We start from the raw sequence: 16,862 nt of genomic DNA, 5'->3' as shown, positions 1-16,862 counted from the left end.
TGAACTATTCCTTAACCTCTTCTTCCCTGTCGCCCCGCCACTGGCTCCATCATTACAAACGCAGGTTGCACGGCCAAGCTTTGTTCAAACCAACAGAACTTTATTTTAAATTCTAGTCAAGATAACAAGTTTTCCAAAGACACCAAATATGTCATGCTGAATTACAGGGAAATGTGTATATAATGATGCACAATCATCTAGATTTTTTCCATTTGATGTAATGGTGCAGCCATAAAAACATGGCATCTTGAATTTGAATATTTCATTCAATATAAGCAGCTAGAGCTTCAAGAAAGAGTTGGAACGAGCAGATACAGAATGTAGAATGTGGACATGACATTGTTGTACAGTTAGGAAAAAAAAAACTTTGAAGCTACTTAAGGGGAAATTTAAGGGTAAAGTCAGGAAAAGTCAGTGAACAAGGGGTTAAAGCCTGATGTCCTCTTCTGTGTAGGTGCTGAAGAACCCCCCGGAAGGCATGCTGAACCCGGCCAAACCCAACTCGTGGCGCTGGTTCCACCTGATGGACGAGGCCATGACCGGCCGCCTGGCCGGGAGCGCCCACATCCTCAACCCCTCGCTGTTCGATGAAAACGAGGAAGAGGAAGCAGCTTGGCCCAGGCTCAGTGTTGGGACCGTGGAAGGGACCGTTTCTGGGCTGAGTGCTGGAGACACACGGCCACCAGGGGAAGTCGGGGGACCGGGGGAAGTCGAGGCACCGGGGGAAGTCGGGGCACCCGGGGAAGTCAGGGCACCCGGGGAAGTCGGGGCAGCTGGGGACGTCGGGACACCCACAGGAATTGGGGCACCTGGTGGAGTTGGAGCACCCAGGGACATCTGGACACCCGGGTTTCTTGGGAGAGTTGGGGCACTTAAGGGAGTCGGGGCACTTGAGAGAGTCGGGGTACAAGGGGAAGTCGGGGTAAAGGGGGGAGTTGGATCACCCGGGGACATCGGGACATCAGGAGGAGTCGGGGCACCCAGAGAAATTGGAGCACTCAGGACGACACCCGGGGGAGACCCCGACCCTGACTCTAACCCTACAGAGTGTGAGCAGGCTTGGCTAAAGAGCAAAGCTGTGATGGACAGCAGCCAGACCGCTGTACTGTACGCCACCATACTGCCTGACCGCACTGCAGCAGGAAACGACAGCATCGAGGTGAACGAGGCGGCGCTGACCTCCATCAACACAGACAGAAACATCACCATGGAGACGGCCGAGCTGGACAGACAGATCGCAGAGCTGGAAACAGAGAGACAGGCACTGGAGAGAGAGCAGGCCGAGTTCGACAGAGAGGGGTTGGCACTGGAGAGAGAGAGAGAGCTGCTGAACAGAGAGATGGCGTCTGTCGAACGGGAGAGAGCGGCCGTAGAGAGAGACAGAGCGGCTCTAGATAGAGATAGAGCGGTTCTAGATAGAGATAGAGCGGTTCTGGAGAGAGAGAGAGCGGTACTGGAGAGAGAGAGAGCGGTACTGGATAGAGATAGAGCGGTTCTGGATAGAGATAGAGCAGTTATAGAGAGAGATAGAGTGGATCTAGACAGAGAGAGAGCGGTTCTAGACAGGGATCAGGCTGAGATGCCGACAGAGAAGGAAGTCGTACTACAGACCAGGTTCTACCAGAGCTGGAGGGCTGCAGATCTGAATCCGGACCAACTGGAAAATAGACAGAGACTGGTTTCTTTATTCCAGAAGTTCATTGAAAAACTGTGAGCGTCAACTACCATGCAACCCCCCTCACACACTACTGTGTTGTATAGAGGGGCTGATGTATCACAATCTGTGGCGGCCATATTGGAGGTCCTTGGCCCTTGGGCGCAGTGGCTGACGTGGGCAACAGCTGATTGTGTAAATGTACAACTCAACAGAATTGAACAAACGGTTAATTTCTGTGCTGTTTTTGACTGGGAGCTGATCATTTCATCACTGATCCATCTGATTGACTTTGTGTTTAGATGTCAGCTTGTTAGCTACCATAGCATCTGGTCAGCTAACCATCACTGTCTTCTTGTTAACACATCTGATTAGCACACTAGCTAACGTATCTAGTAGAAGCTAGTGCTAGTAGTGGCTAGCAGCTGTATGTTAGCTAACATTGCTTTGCTAAATAAGCCTGCTGGCTAGTTAGCTAGCTAACAGTTTGTTCAGGTTAACTGAGCTGACTCTTCTCAAGCTACAACTCTTCATGTTTTGGAGTAGAGACTAGGGCTAAAGACAAGACAGTTCACTGTGTCACAGTAACCTACATTTGGAAACAAATCCACCTTATCACACTATTCACTTTTACTGAGAACGTTACTGAATGGATCTACAGCCACACCACAACAAGCTGACTCAGCTGCTGTCTGTTTCTAGCCTGGTTGTTAAGTTGTTATATATTTAGACATTGTCAACTTGGACCTCCATGATGGAGCCAAGGAAACTGTAAAACTATAAAACTCTTTTATAGTTTCCTTGGATGGAGCCGGCTGCAGTTGCTGGGAGATTTGTGATGGAACTGTGAACCTCTGTTGTAAATCTGGACACTATATTCTTTCACTGTCAATAAACTTCACACACTGTTAACCTGTAAGAGTGCATAATGGCTATAAACAGTACAAAGATATATATAACATAAACATTCCAAGTTCATTGGTGGTGGATATGCTGTTTTTGTTGTTTGTTTTATTAATAATAATCATAATAATACTAATGTGCTTCTCTATTGCACACTGTAGGGAAATAGTATTTTCTGTTGCCTCTTGCCCCCTAAAACAGAGAGGTCAGAGGTCAAGGGCCGCTACAGACCAGCAGCCTGGAGCAGGGAGGGCAGGTGTCTGTTTGGCTCCAGTCTACCTGTAAGTTCCTACTCAAGGTTCATATCAAGGTATTAAATCCTTCTCCATATTCAGTGTGGTTCAGACTTCCACAAGTCTACAAGGCATGGGAACTTCACAGGAAGCAGAGGCAGCAAAAAAAAAAAAACTCCCCTGTATACTTTGCACCTGAGATCTTACGGAAACTGATGAGGGCCAAAAACCCTCCTCTTTGTTGCCATGGAAACCAGCAGTGTGTGTTTGGATGCTTTTACAATGGTTCTAGATACTTCAGTGTTCTAAGTAGTGTGGTTAGGTGTGTTGTTCCACAGTGTCAAATACATTTTAAACCATTTTGATTTTGTTGTTTGATGTCAATGCCAACAGCAAAGTCTCTCCACTGACAATAATGATATTTAAAGAAGCACAAATGCTATGATTATGTTCACACATGTAATTCATTAAATTGTCTTCTCAATAGCATGGAGCCTACAGCTGATTTTAATGTTAAGGAGACGCAAATAACCAGAACAGCTATTATTGTGTCTGAAATGGTAGAAGAGATGAAAAACAAACCGGTTCACAGTGTCAGTGGAGCCTGGACCGAACACAGCCAGTGACTCGCTCAAGATCAGATGAAACTTTATTGATCCCAGTGGGGAAAATGGGTCGTTCCAGCACCAAATGGTATAAGATACAGCAAAGAAAAACAGAATATAAATAGGAACAGAACAACTGTTTCAAAACTTTATCATGTTGGGTATCAGTGGTGCACACAGACTCTGAGAGGGGCAAGTTTCTGTAAAAGGGAAACTACTGGAGGCTCGGTTTGTTAAAGTACCTGCCGTGCCTTGGGTTCGAAATTGGCCTGGAGCCTTTGTTGCTGGTTACATCCCATCTTCACAGACTCTTCATTGTGAACTGTCAAATAAAGCAGAAATGCACTAAAATAATATTTGAAAGAAACGTTAGGTGGTACAGGGGATGCTGGGGAGAAATGTCTGGAAATCTGCTTTTAGAAACTTGTTTCTGATGAGTTTAGTACAGTAACATGTACAAACCCTTTCAAGGGAGAAGATGCAATTGAAGAGTAAAGTGTCAAATAGGACACTACCCAAGTAATTTCTTTCTTTAGCAAAATTGTTTCCATTTCCATCTTTCATTTTAAAGAAACTAAGAAAAAAAAAGTTCCCATAGAAGATGAAGAAGAAATACATAACAAGTGAGAGGAAAATAAGAAGTTACACTTTACTGTATAGGATATGACAGCCTGGCTTCTCTGCCCACCCTATTATTATTTTATTAAATGGTAAGTATTTATTTTGTATTAAATGTTAAATATTTCTAGTTTATCAAATATGATGCTAGCCTGTTCAGGTTTCCGTCTGGCTCCGCCCTCCTGGTCTGTCGGTCACGTGACGGAGGGCAGCCCAGGCGGAGTTACCGAACGCACCCAGAGCAGAGGAAACGGGATGCGGGCTAGCTCTGCTCAGAGGAATAACTGGTAACGGTATTGTTTACGGTTCTATTCACTTTTATGGCGATGACATAAATAACGTTAGCCAGCAGAGGTTGGAATTACTTCGTCTTAGCGGGAACCAGTGTCGGTTTGGACCGGGGAGAACGGCTCTGTGTCGGCTTGTTGTTATTTAGGTTAGCTAGTTAGCTAGCTAGCAGCCTACTTCTCATCGGGTTACTGCAGCCTCAGAGGAAACAGATAAGCGCCAACTGGTCAAAGTTAAATAAATCTCTACCGGGAGTGTTTTGCAATGGACAAAGAAGCATTCCCGTCGGAGAAACAAAGCTGGCAAACTTGCAGAATGTGGCAGCGGATGTAGTTAGCATCAGGCCTGAATACCAACACACTTCCTTCCCTGCTTCCTTCCCCCTTCCTCCCTAGCTGCCTCAGGAATAGAGCCCTTCTCTTCTTCCATGATCACAATGGAGTCGGCCCTGAATCCGCTGCCCCAGCTACCAGAAAACTCCTACAAAAGTAAGTAACCGTGGTGTACATTAGATATATACAGGTTTATGTATACATGAGCTCCAGCAGAAGACCTGATAGCCTGCCAGTGCTGATACCTGTTGACCTTTGAACCCCCAGTGACTGAGGAGGATGTCAAGAGGCTGATTGAATTCCGGGCATCCAACGAGGCTCTTTTCACAGGGAAAAGGAACTCTGCCAAGATAGCGTGGAAGTACGTACAGGTTTTGCCTGTCAAACCTCTTTGTTGATGTGTTTCCTCTCAGCTGACTTGATGTAACCCACTCTGAATTTCTTTCAGCACCATTTTAAAAGGCTTGGGCCTTCAAGGGAAGTTGACAGCAGACCAAATCGCCAAAAAATGGGACAATCTGCGGACAAAATACAAGGTAAAGAGTGTGTATATGGTGCAATAAGGTCATTACAATTGTCAGACAAATTAAACTTGTAATTATAGTACCTAGTGGGAGAGACATTCTGTATCTGTATGTATCTGTATGTATCTGTATGTATCTGTAGGTATCTGTAGGTGTCTGTAAAGGTTCTTGTGCTCTCCAGGACCTGAAGCAGCCCTACCAGGGCCAGGACGGCCTAGGGGGCGCTGTGGACTCCTGGCCCTGGTTCCACATCATGGATGAAGCCATGCAGGGCCGGCTCTACAACAGCAACCTGGTGCTGAGCCCAGACACCGTCGGCAACGCCGGTCACCGCGGCAACGACCAGGTCAGCCAGAACCCGGAGAACGCCGACATCCTGGAGTTCCTCATCAAAACGGAGATGGAGGACACGGTGGCAGCAGAGAGCGCGGAGGATGATGGGACGGTTCACAGCGAGGCTCCTCCCGCCGAGGGAGTCCCCATGGGCTGGAGGAGGATGTCTGAGTGCACCTATAAAAGTAGGCAGCTAAACCACAGATGACTGGCATGGAAACACCTTTCTGCTGTTTATTACTTAGCTGGTTGAATTCAGGCAATACTAGCAGACCAGAGTTATCTGTGACTTGCAGCGATGTCTATCAACATGTGACTGAAAACTGGTTTTTCTCTTTTTCCAGTGACAGAACCAGAAACAGAGAGAATGATCAAACTTCGAGCCGCTAACGAAGCACTCTTCACCGGCAGGAAGCATTCGGCCAAGCCGGCCTGGAGGTGAGTGGAGGTTCAGATTCTTTCTGGTTGAACAGACAATGAACAGGAAAAAAAAGAAAAAAACCAAAACACATCATACTCCAATATATACACCAGTGTAAATAATTAAATAATTATTGCACAGTTGAATTATTGCACAAAAAATCGGTATTGCACAGTTTAAATATAAGTTATAAGTTATGGGGTTATAAACTGCTGACAGGGGTGAAATAAGTCCAAGAGCCAGTCTATTGCCTCAGAGTGTCTGACACTCTGAGGGAGGAGTTGAAAAGTTTGATGGCCACAGGCAGGAATGAGTTCCTGTGACGCTCTGTGGTGCATCTCGGTGGAATGAGTCTTGCACTGAATGTGCTCCTGTGCTTGACCAGCATGTCATGGAGCGGGTGGGAGACATTGTCCAAGATGCCATGTAACTTGGACAGCATCCTCCTCTGTGACACTGCCACCAGAGAGTCCAGCTCCACCCCCACAACGTCACTGGCCTCGCGGATCAGTTTGTTGATATCGCCCAAGTCTAACCAGGACCAGAACAGTTTCTTCTTGGTCCTATAGAGCTCTGTTCCCAGATCAGTCCAGAGCCAGGCTGATGGGACTGTAGCTTGTCCAGTGTTTCCTCATGGAGGCAAAGGCTGAATCCCTGTGTCCGGTCTCACGGCCTCACACACTTTCAGGCGTGCTCCTGCTTCCATCCAGGCTTTCAGCTGTCTCACTGCAAAATCAGCAACTGCTTAAGGGCTCTGATGTGAACGTATGGAGACTTCCAGAGGGAATCGCCTCCTCGTATCAGTCACGTCAATAAATAAGGACACTGGGGACACTGGCAGGTGTTGGCAATAAAACCTTTATCTGTAAATGTAAATTGGCTATCTTGCTAGTGTAGGGTTTATTGCACTTGTGTATACTGTTGTTTGTATCTTCATACAAACTTGTTTTGAATACAATTTCCATATATTTTAATCTGATCGATGAAAATAGACGGTCAAGTATAGCACATCGGGACTTTCCACATGAGACAGTAGCATCCCTGTATTCAAGGCAACATGTGTCGTCACAAAGCCTGTCTTGTTTCTCCTTTCGATATCATTTCAAGCCCTCACACCCTGTCACACTACACTGTCGCTCAAAGTCTGTGAGGGCTCAGTCTGCGAGTCTGGAGTCCGGACATTGGGATTCAGCCAAAGTGTGTTTTCTTGCAGAGCCATTCTGTACGAGTTGGGTCTTCAGGGGAAGGTGACCACCGACCAGTTGGCCAAAAAGTGGGACAACCTGAAGAGGAGATATAAGGTAGGACCGTCCACCTCCACCTCCAGTAACAACCTGTCCATGACTTGCACTGTTCTGCTGACACCGCCATACTGAATCTCAGCTTGACTCCTCTCATTCACAGTTAGTGAGAGAAAGTGCCTACCATCACTATTTTATTAAATAATGCACTTAGCAGGTACCAATTAAAATGCCTGTGATATGATGTGCTGTCCATTGTAATAATAAATCAACCTTTATTTAGTTCTCGGAAAATACACTGAGGGTTGAGACCCGCTTTTCCAGTGGTGCCGAGATTACAAGTAGAGAAAATCACAAATAACACGAAAGAGGAAATTAATGAATAAATAAACAAACAAAAAAGACAATTCAAAAGTACATAATTTAAAACAGGTGCAATTAAGGTTAACCAGAGTTGATATCTTTGACTGAAAATGTCCCAGGGGAACAAGAGAATCATATTTCAGCAAACCCTGTAAAATATTCCAAGTATGCGGAGCACAAAACTTAAAAGCGGTCTTTGCGAGGTCCGTGGAGACACGCGGGACCTCAAGCATCAGACAGTCCTGGGAGCGTGTGTGGTAGGCTCCAGTATTCCAGTGTAAAAGTGAGTTAAGGTAGAATGGTAATCTCCCAACGAGGGCTTTGTAAATAAACTTAAACCAATTCTGATCTCTCCTGATACTAAGGGAGGGCCAACCAAACTTGTTATAGAGGATACAATGGTGGGCACTGTAACTATCGCCTGTTATAATAATCATGTTATAATAATTAAGTTATAATAATCATGTCAGGACGTTTCCCCGCTGAAGAACAACTTTTCTCTTGAAGATGAAGTACTTCTGTGTACTTCCCCACCCTGAAGTGAAATACTGAAATGCATCGATACTTTTGTTCCCCTTAAGGGTTTCACCAAAATACGGAGACAGGTTGTGAATAAGACGTCGCGGGTTCTGCAGATATGATGAAGTGACAGATCAGGGAGTTTATCTGCTGACTTTAGTGGTGTCGGCCATGTTGGAGGCAGAGAGGAAGAGTCACTTTCTCCAAATATTTGAATCTGCTTTAAATATATCATAGAATGAAGCTAAAGGAGTGCTTTGCTTACCAAGTTTCAAAAAGGTGCTCGTTGGAGTCGAGGTTTAGATATCAATAAACAGAGAAGGGAATGCAGCTCATCTCTAGTGGCTGGAGGATCAGCCATCCCAGCCACTAGAGATGAGCTGCATTCCCTTCTCTGTTTACTCCTTTAAATATATTTCCTTTTCTTACCAAGTCAGGTGAGATGTTTACTTGTTGTTTAGTCTGTGGTTATTAAGGAACAGTGTTGTGGGAGTCAATATGGTGCCGTCAACAAAACACTGACGTCACTGCAAATCATGGATAACAGCAGTGTGTGTTGGTAGAGCTGCAACGATTAATCGATTAATCGATTAGTTGTCAGCTATTAAATTAATCGGCAACTATTTTGATAATCGATTAATCGGTTTGAGTAATTTTTTTTTACGTCTTTTTGAGAAAAATAAGTAAAAATTCTCTGATTCCAGCTTCTTAAATGTGAATATTTTCTGATTTCTTTACTCCTCTATGACAGTAAACTGAATATCTTTGGGTTGTGGACAAAACAAGACATTTGAGGACGTCATCTTGGGCTTTGGGAAACACTGATCCACATTTTTCACCATTTTCTGACGTTTTATAGACCAAACAACTAATCGATTAATCGAGAAAATAATCAACAGATTAATTGGCAATGAAAATAATTGTTAGTTGCAGCCCTATGTGTTGGGGACAGCGGTGACAGGAGGATGAGGTTCCCTCTCTGGACGGACTGTAGAGTTTCCTGTCTCTCTCTCAGGAGCTGAAGTTCCCGGCTCGAGGCGTGGAGACCAACCCCAACTCCTGGCCCTGGTTCTACCGGATGAACGACGCCATGGAGGGCCGCTTCGCCGGCTCGGCGCCCATCCTCACGCCCATCGTGGAGGACGGAGACGAGGAGTGCGAGCCGTCGCCGCCGGCGCCCAGGAAACGAGCCCGCCGGAGCCGGGGGGGCATGGCCGAGTTCCTGACCGAGTCGGAGATGGATCTCCTGGTCGACAACGAAGACAAGAATGGATCCACCGCTCTGGGAGATCTGCACCGGATGGCCGAGTTCACCTACAAACGTAAGGAAGGCTGGAATACTGTGTGTGTGTGTGTGTGTGTGTGTGTGTGTTTGTTTGTTATGGAGGATTAGTATTTTTGTCCCCTGTGTGATGCATCTAGGGCTGAACAATTAATCGAAATTTTATCGAAATCGCAATATGGCCTACTGCAATTTTCAAATCGCAGGAGGCGCAATATTTGTTAAAGGCGAAATCTGTGTCAAAATAGCATTTTAAATTAAATATTGTCGTGCTGCAGAGATGTCCTGGCCTACACATCATATTCTACAGACTTAAGAAAACATCTTTGTTTGGTACAGATCCCGCATAAATCACACCATAATCATTTTAATACGTTTTTCAATGAAAATGAGAATAATGATGTAAAAATGATCATTCCCTCTAATATCGCAAATCATATCGCAATTGCAGTATCAGTCAAAATAATCGCAATTAGATGTTTTTTCAAAACCGTTCAGCCCTAGATGCATCCGTCCATCCATGTGTCCATCAAACATGAAATGTCAGACACCACTTCAATTCAATTTAATAAATCTTTATTGTCCCCGAAGGGCAATTCAGGTGCAGCATTAAAAACATTGGAAACTGATTCTGCACACACACAAATGTAGAAACACAACATACCAAAACATGCCCCAACCCAACATACACCCACTCAAACATCAAGTAGTAATAAATAAAAAAAGTAATCTCTTAATCTCTGCACTAATGTGCAGAGATTAAGCATGCCACCACTGGTTTGATTTTGACCAAATTTGGAGGGAAGAAGCATCTTCGTGTTCCAGTGTTTGAAAACATTTCACTGATTGGCCTGATAGGGGCGCTATCATTTATGATCAAAATTTGAAAAGCCATAAATGCTACAAATGCTACACCACTGGTACCCAACTTTCAGCTGTGTGTAAACTGACCTCTGACCTTGATTGCAGTAACAGAAGAAGACACCAGGCGACTAATTGAGTTACGAGCCGCTAACGAGTCTCTCTTCACCGGGAGGAGGAACACCGCCAAGCCGGCCTGGAGGTAAAGGAGCATTCCACCAAATCTAACAGTCCATCCACTTTGTTCCTCTGCCTTGTTCAGATTTTATATCTGGGTTGTAGTTCTTGTTGATCTGGGCAGTGATGTATAACAGTTGGAGGGGAGGGGGGGTTAGTATAAAAGATGTTGTTGTTTTTTTTTAAGATTTATTTTAGGCATTTTATGCTTTATTTGATAGAGATTGAGACAGTGTGAGAGAGAGACAGGGAAGTATGGGGGAGAGAGAGAAGGGAGGACATGCAGCAAATGACCGCGGGCCGGATTCAAACCCAGGTCGCTGCAAAAATATGTTTTTACTAATGTACATAGATGTTTCATTCATTCATTAACATGGGTGGGGGGGTGTAGAATAGATCTGGAAAATGATTTACTGTTATGTGCCTCCCTACTGAAAATACCAGAACCAGTACAGGTCACATAAAAACATATAAAAATCATATAAATAACATAAAATCACAGCACTAAAATAATCTGGGCAATACTGCTCAGTGATGCCTGTCTGTATTTTCAGTAGGAATCTCCATCCAGCTCTCACTGAAGCCCAGACACTTAATAACTGAACAGTCAAACTGTTCTTTATAAAGCAGAGATATGACAATAGCACTGCTGTAGTGACACTTTCTATGATGCTTCTAATTGCTTTTTATAAATGTGTGTCCTTGTATATTGCTGACTGCCTGAATTTCTATGAATGTTTTTGTTCTCAGGTCTCTTGAGATCTCCATCTTAATGAGACTGATTAAATAAAGGATAAATTAAATGAAAGCGTAGGAATAGCATCCGGGAATAACATATTTATGTGGAATGATCCGGGCATGTTGCCATTTTCTACCGTTTTATATGAAATGAATGCTTCTGTCCACAGGGGGATAGTGAAGGAGATGGGACTGACAGGGAAGATCACTCCTGACCAGGTCGCCAAGAAGTGGGACAACCTGAAAACCAAATTCAAGGTAACAGACACCAGTTTGGTCTGCACTGGAACCATAACAACTGTCAACAAATATCAACATACTGCATGTCAGTCTGAATGTACTACACTCCAAACTGGTTTTTGTCTCTGATTGGTTGATTCTGCCATCACATCATAGCACATGGCATTATGGGTACTGTTTTTCTGCATAGTACTTTTCTAGTTTGACACTACACCTTGTACTGTAGTACTGACCAGCAGTGTAGTAGATCATCTAGATAACACAGTGCTATTATCTGTCTTATCTTCCTGTCTGTCTCTCTACCTGTCTGTCTCTCTACCTGTCTTTCTTTCTACCTGTCTGTCTCTCTACCTGTCTGTCTCTCTACCTGTCTGTCTCTCCACCTGTCTGTCTCTCTACCTGTGTCTCTCTACCTGTCTGTCTTATCTACCTGTCTGTCTCTCTACCTGTGTCTCTCTACATGTCTCTCTCAACATGTCTGTCTCTCTACCTGTCTGTCTCTCTACATCTCTCTCTCAACATGTCTGTCTCTCTACCTGTGTCTCTCTACATGTCTCTCTACATGTCTGTCTTATCTACCTGTCTGTCTCTCTACCTGTGTCTCTCTACATGTCTGTCTTATCTACCTGTCTGTCTCTCTACCTGTTTATCTTATCTTCTCGTCTGTCTCTCTACCTATCTTTCTCTCTTCCTGTGTCTCTCTACATGTCTCTCTCTACCTGTCTGTCTTATCTACCTGTCTGTCTCTCTACCTGTTTATCTTATCTTCTCGTCTGTCTCTCTACCTATCTTTCTCTCTTCCTGTGTCTCTCTACATGTCTCTTTCTACCTGTGTCTCTACCTGTCTGTCTTATCTACCTGTCTGTCTTATCTACCTATCTGACTTTCTACCTATCTGACTTTCTACTTGTCTGTCTTATCTACCTGTCTGTCTTATCTACCTATCTGTCTTATCTACCTGTCTGTCTCTCTACCTGTGTCTCTCTACATGTCTGTCTTATCTACCTGTCTGTCTTATCTACCTGTCTGTCTCTCCACCTGTCTGTAGGACCTGAAGTTTCCTCCTCGGGGGATGGAGGGCCAGACTAGCCCGGCCTCCTGGCCCTGGTTCCAGCTGATGAGCGACGCTCTGGAGGGTCGGCTGGCAGGGAAAGCTCCCCGAGTGACGCCTCTCTGGTCCAACGAGGAGGACAGCGTCTTCGTCTCGTCTCCGCCCCCCGACAGAGATTGTTTATTGGCCGAGAGGGGCAGCGTGTCGGAGCTGGAGAGCATGGTGGGCGGAGACAACGCCGAGGCTGATGGGAACGTTACCTACATCGACGCCAGCGGGGAGGAGTGTTCGACGCCCTCCGACCTCTCTTACAAGAGTAAGACAGGTTCTTCTGTATTAGTAAGACAGGTTCTGACCCTAACTCCTCCAACAGTAGCTGGTGTTTGTCTCTGAGGATCTATCTCTACTAGAGCTGAACAATTAATCGAAATTTTATCGAAATCGCAATATGGCCTACTGCAATTTTCAAATCGCAGGAGGCGCAGTATTTGTTAAAGGCGAAATGTGTCAAAATACCATTTTAAAGTAAATATTGTGGTGCTGCAGAGATGTCCTGGCCTACACATTATATTCTACAGACTTAAGAAAACATCTTTGTTTGGTACAGATCCCCGCAAAAATCACACCATAATCATTTTAATACGTTTTTCAATGAAAATGAGAATAAAGATGTAAAAATTATCATTCCCTCTAATATCGCAAATCATATCGCAATTGCAATATCAGTCAAAATAATCGCAATTAGATATTTTTTCAAAATCGTTTAGCCCTAATCTCTACCTGTCTTTCTCTCTATCTGTCTGTTTACTATCTCTACCTGTCTGTCTCTCCATCTGTTTACTCTCTACCTGTCTGTCCCCGTATCTGTTTACTCTCTCTACCTATCTGTCTCTCTATTTGTTTAACTATCTCTACCTGTCTGTCTCTCTGTTTACTATCTCTACCTGTCTGTCTCTCCATCTGTTTACTCTCTACCTGTCTGTCTCTCCATCTGATTACTCTCTGTCTCTCTGCCTGTCTGTGTGTCACAGTGACAGACCAGGACACCAGGAGGCTGATTAAACTGCGAGCCGCTAACGAGGCATTGTTCACCGGGAGGAGGAACGCTGCCAAGGCCGCCTGGAAGTAAGATACTGTCTTATGTACTATATAGGCACATATCATACACCTGTCTGAAGTACTGTACTGTCATATAGATGTAGAAGTGTCAGACGTCAGTCGGCACTGATGCTGTGTTTAACTGTGTGTACGGTGGCCCTGATGTTCATGTTGTCTGTCCTAACTGTAACAGAGCCATCCTGAAGGAGCTGGGGCTGCTGGGAAAGGTCTCGACCTACCAGATGTCAAAGAAATGGGACAATCTGAAGAGGAGATATAAGGTAGTCTGTTAACCAACTACCAGTCTGCTTAACAAACTGCCAGCCTGCTTGATAAACTGCCAGTCTACTTAACAAACTGCTAGTCTGCTTGAGGCTGTGATAACATAGGATGCTTTTTTTTTTTTTTAACACACCTGCGGCTTTTAGTATTTTCAGTGATTTGGTTTCGGCAGGCACACGTCTCCTCCAAACTTTGCTTTATCTAGTTGGAGCTCTTGGACAAAGATACACAGTCTGCTTAACAAACTGCTGAGAAACCATTGCAAAATTGCTACAATAACTTCTACAAGTGCTGTCATATGATTTTGCCGCATGTTTGAATTGCTTTGACTGGTGTCCTTGTTGGTGCATTACTGGTTTTTTCTGTTTTTTTGTTGCCTTCTTATCTTGTTGACTTGGGTTTTTTTTGTTTTGTTTTTTTTTGTTTTTTTAGTTATAGTAGACCAACTACGTGTTTTTAGAATAGAGTAGGTTACAGTAGACTAACTAGATGTTTAGGCTGGTTGAGTTCACGACATTTAAAGCACTTCAAAATCACAAGTGACAAGAAATTTACCCAAATAGCTTTTTATTGGTGAGTAGATTTATCTCTCCTCTTCTCTCTTTTCCTCCCTCTCCTCCTCTCCTCTCCTCTCCTCTCCTCTCCTCTCCTCTCCTCTCAGGATCTGAAGTATCCTCCAGTAGGGATGGAGAGTATGGCAGACAGCGCCTCCTCCTGGCCGTGGTTTCATCTGATGAATGAAGCCATGGAGGGTCGCCTGGCAACCAGCGCCCCCCTCCTCACCCCCGTCACTCAGGAAGACGAGCAGCAGCCGGACCCCGCCCCCAGACACAGGTCACGCCCCCCTCCCCCCTCCTCATCGGACTACGGACAGGAGTCGTTCGGCGACGCCCCGGACCAGTGCCAGAGGGCCGCGGACCAGTGCGACGGGCCGCTGGGAGGACTGGAGAGGGAGTGGGAGATGGTCGAGCGAGAGAGGGCCGCGGTGGAGAGAGAGAGGGAGATGGTGGAGAGGGACCGGGCCGCGGTGGAGCGAGAGCGGTCGGCGGTGCAGGCGGAGAGGCTGTGGTTGGAGAGGGAGCGGGCGGCGGTGGAGCGAGATAGAGCCATCGTGGAGCAGGAGAGAGCGGCGCTGGGACGGGAGAGGGAGGTTCTGGACCAGCGAGCCTTGATGCTGAACTCTGTAGGACACTCTGGACACCTCAACGCCCTGATGTAGACCATCCTGGACGTATAGACTGCACTGGTAGAATACGCTGGTTTACCACCCAGGTAGACCACAATTGGATTTAGGATCCCCTGGTAGAAACCGTCTGGAAGACTGTCCTGGAGGTGTAGACCATCCTGGTAGACTATCCTGGAGGTGTAGACCATCCTGGTAGACTATCCTGGAGGTGTAGACCATCCTGGTAGACTATCCTGGAGGTGTAGACCATCCTGGAGGTCTAGACGCCCTGGAAGACTATCCTGGAGGTGTAGGCACACTCGTAGTCTGTCCTGGCAGTGTAGACCCCTCTGATAGACTACCTGGAAGCATATACCACTCCTGGATGTAGACCACCCTGCTAGAAACCTTCTGGTAGACCATCCTGGAGGTCTACACCTCCCTGGGATGTGGACCATCCTGGTAGACCTCCCTGGATGGACAGGACGATTGGAGAAGGTTCAGTTTGAGTGTTGAAGCTATTCAAACAGTGGCTGAGTAGCCTGGACTTTAATCTACATTAATATACATTCTGTACATTCTGTACATTATCTACAGTATCTTACAGGACGTAATCTTCATCCTGGACATCATTCAGCCTCCACAGACTTTTGGCTGAGCACTGCTGATGATTTTAGACGTTTGGAAGCACAGAAGCTCCTTTTAATTCTGATGGAAGCCTTAAGAACTGAGATCTGGTCAGTGGCTCAGCTGTACAGTTCTTCTTCGTGAATGCAATAACCATGTTGTGTCATTCTCCATTAAATTAATATGGAGCCACGCAGCCAAACTCTGAATGTGTGTAAAACATCACATCTATTGGTTCGCAACATCAATGTGAAATGTTTTGTCATTTTCAAACAGCTGTATTTACATGTATATTGTTGCTAAAAATACAAATGATTGTCTGAGGATTGGTCTTAGGATTTAACCAAAGCTCATCTGTTTGTTTGTAACGTGGCAAATCTATTTTTCAAGGAAGGCCACGGCCTGATGAGACGTTCGTGTATTAGCCTTCAATAAACGGACCAGAACCACTACACCGTATATTGATAATGTCTCACAGAGCTGATGTTATTGACCAGTGGTTACCATGGAAACCTGCTGCTTATGAAATACCAAATGGGTTTTTGATAGGGTCATGTGACAAAGCTTTGTTGACGTGGATTAATCCATCCAGCCTTCGCACTGGAGCAGATCGAGGAAGAGGAAGTGGGTTGAGTGTGGGGCTCTGATACCAGACTGAAGGCTGCTGATACTAATCAAGTCGATCCATAAGATGCTTCAGTTTGCTCACAGTAGAAGCTGCATTGTAAAGTATATTAGCTGTACTATTTCCATTTGTTGCCTCTCCATGTATCCTACTCTTAGGAGTAACTTATTTTTATACAGTATGTTATAAATAATGTAAAACATTAATATCGCAGCCTCTTTTGAAGTTTGCTCATTTCCTCATCTATTTCATATTTACAAGGTGTATATGTTTGTACAAAATGTACATGAAACATGCAGACAGATCGCCCAAATTAGAAAACACTGACAGCTGGCCGGGTCTGTAGTACAGATATGAGGCTACATGTTCTGGTTTAGAAATCACTACTATGAAATACAACTTGATGTAACAGTTCAAATTGTCTCCAAGCCCCTAAACTTAGTCTTCCATTCATTGTCAGTAGGCAGCTCCAGGTTGTACATAATGTGACATCACAGGTTATTCTGGTTTCTGTGGTTTCTGGCTTTGGAAAGTGCTTGTTGCTCCTCACAAATACAGATTAAACTCTTCTAAGCCATAGGAATAGTATATGTATATTGTTAGGTTTGAGTGGTATTGCCCTTTAAAGCCTAACGAGGATTTTGAAGTATCCACCTGGAAAGCAAAACTACTACTAAAACGT

At 44.9% G+C, this 16,862-nt stretch overlaps 1 protein-coding gene across 1 annotated transcript; it reads left to right on the top strand.

Annotated features, from left to right (window-relative positions):
* Window positions 1-4,270: 4,270 nt before the first annotated feature.
* On the top strand, window positions 4,271-16,326 carry LOC139663492 (uncharacterized). The gene is made up of 14 exons (XM_071542180.1): window positions 4,271-4,306; window positions 4,697-4,789; window positions 4,901-4,994; window positions 5,082-5,169; window positions 5,339-5,675; window positions 5,835-5,928; window positions 7,125-7,212; window positions 9,050-9,356; window positions 10,286-10,379; window positions 11,263-11,350; window positions 12,381-12,699; window positions 13,415-13,508; window positions 13,675-13,762; window positions 14,425-16,326. Exons 2-14 carry the CDS (start codon window positions 4,729-4,731, stop codon window positions 14,980-14,982), a joined length of 2,310 nt encoding a protein of 769 aa, XP_071398281.1. The 5' UTR covers window positions 4,271-4,306; window positions 4,697-4,728; the 3' UTR covers window positions 14,983-16,326.
* The last annotated feature ends 536 nt before the right edge of the window (window positions 16,327-16,862 follow it).

Source organism: Centroberyx affinis, unplaced genomic scaffold, assembly GCF_046629955.1.
Source record: "Centroberyx affinis isolate AG114_WGS23_722 - 3 ecotype Tasmania unplaced genomic scaffold, CSIRO-AGI_Caff_v1 ptg004027l_1, whole genome shotgun sequence".
NCBI classification, from domain to species: domain Eukaryota; kingdom Metazoa; phylum Chordata; class Actinopteri; order Beryciformes; family Berycidae; genus Centroberyx; species Centroberyx affinis.
The sequence above is the reverse complement of the archived record's forward strand: the minus strand, read 5'-3'. Positions and strand labels throughout refer to the sequence as shown.

What these genes read in the sequence shown, in the direction of transcription:
- LOC139663492 (XM_071542180.1), top strand. Translation starts at nt 4,729, where the DNA reads ATGATCACAATGGAGTCGGCCCTGAATCCGCTGCCCCAGCTACCAGAA. An exon ending in TCTGCCAAGATAGCGTGGAA is followed by an intron (nt 4,995 to 5,081) that starts GTACGTACAGGT and finishes AATTTCTTTCAG; the next exon opens with CACCATTTTAAAAGGCTTGG. An exon ending in GCTGCCAAGGCCGCCTGGAA is followed by an intron (nt 13,509 to 13,674) that starts GTAAGATACTGT and finishes TAACTGTAACAG; the next exon opens with AGCCATCCTGAAGGAGCTGG.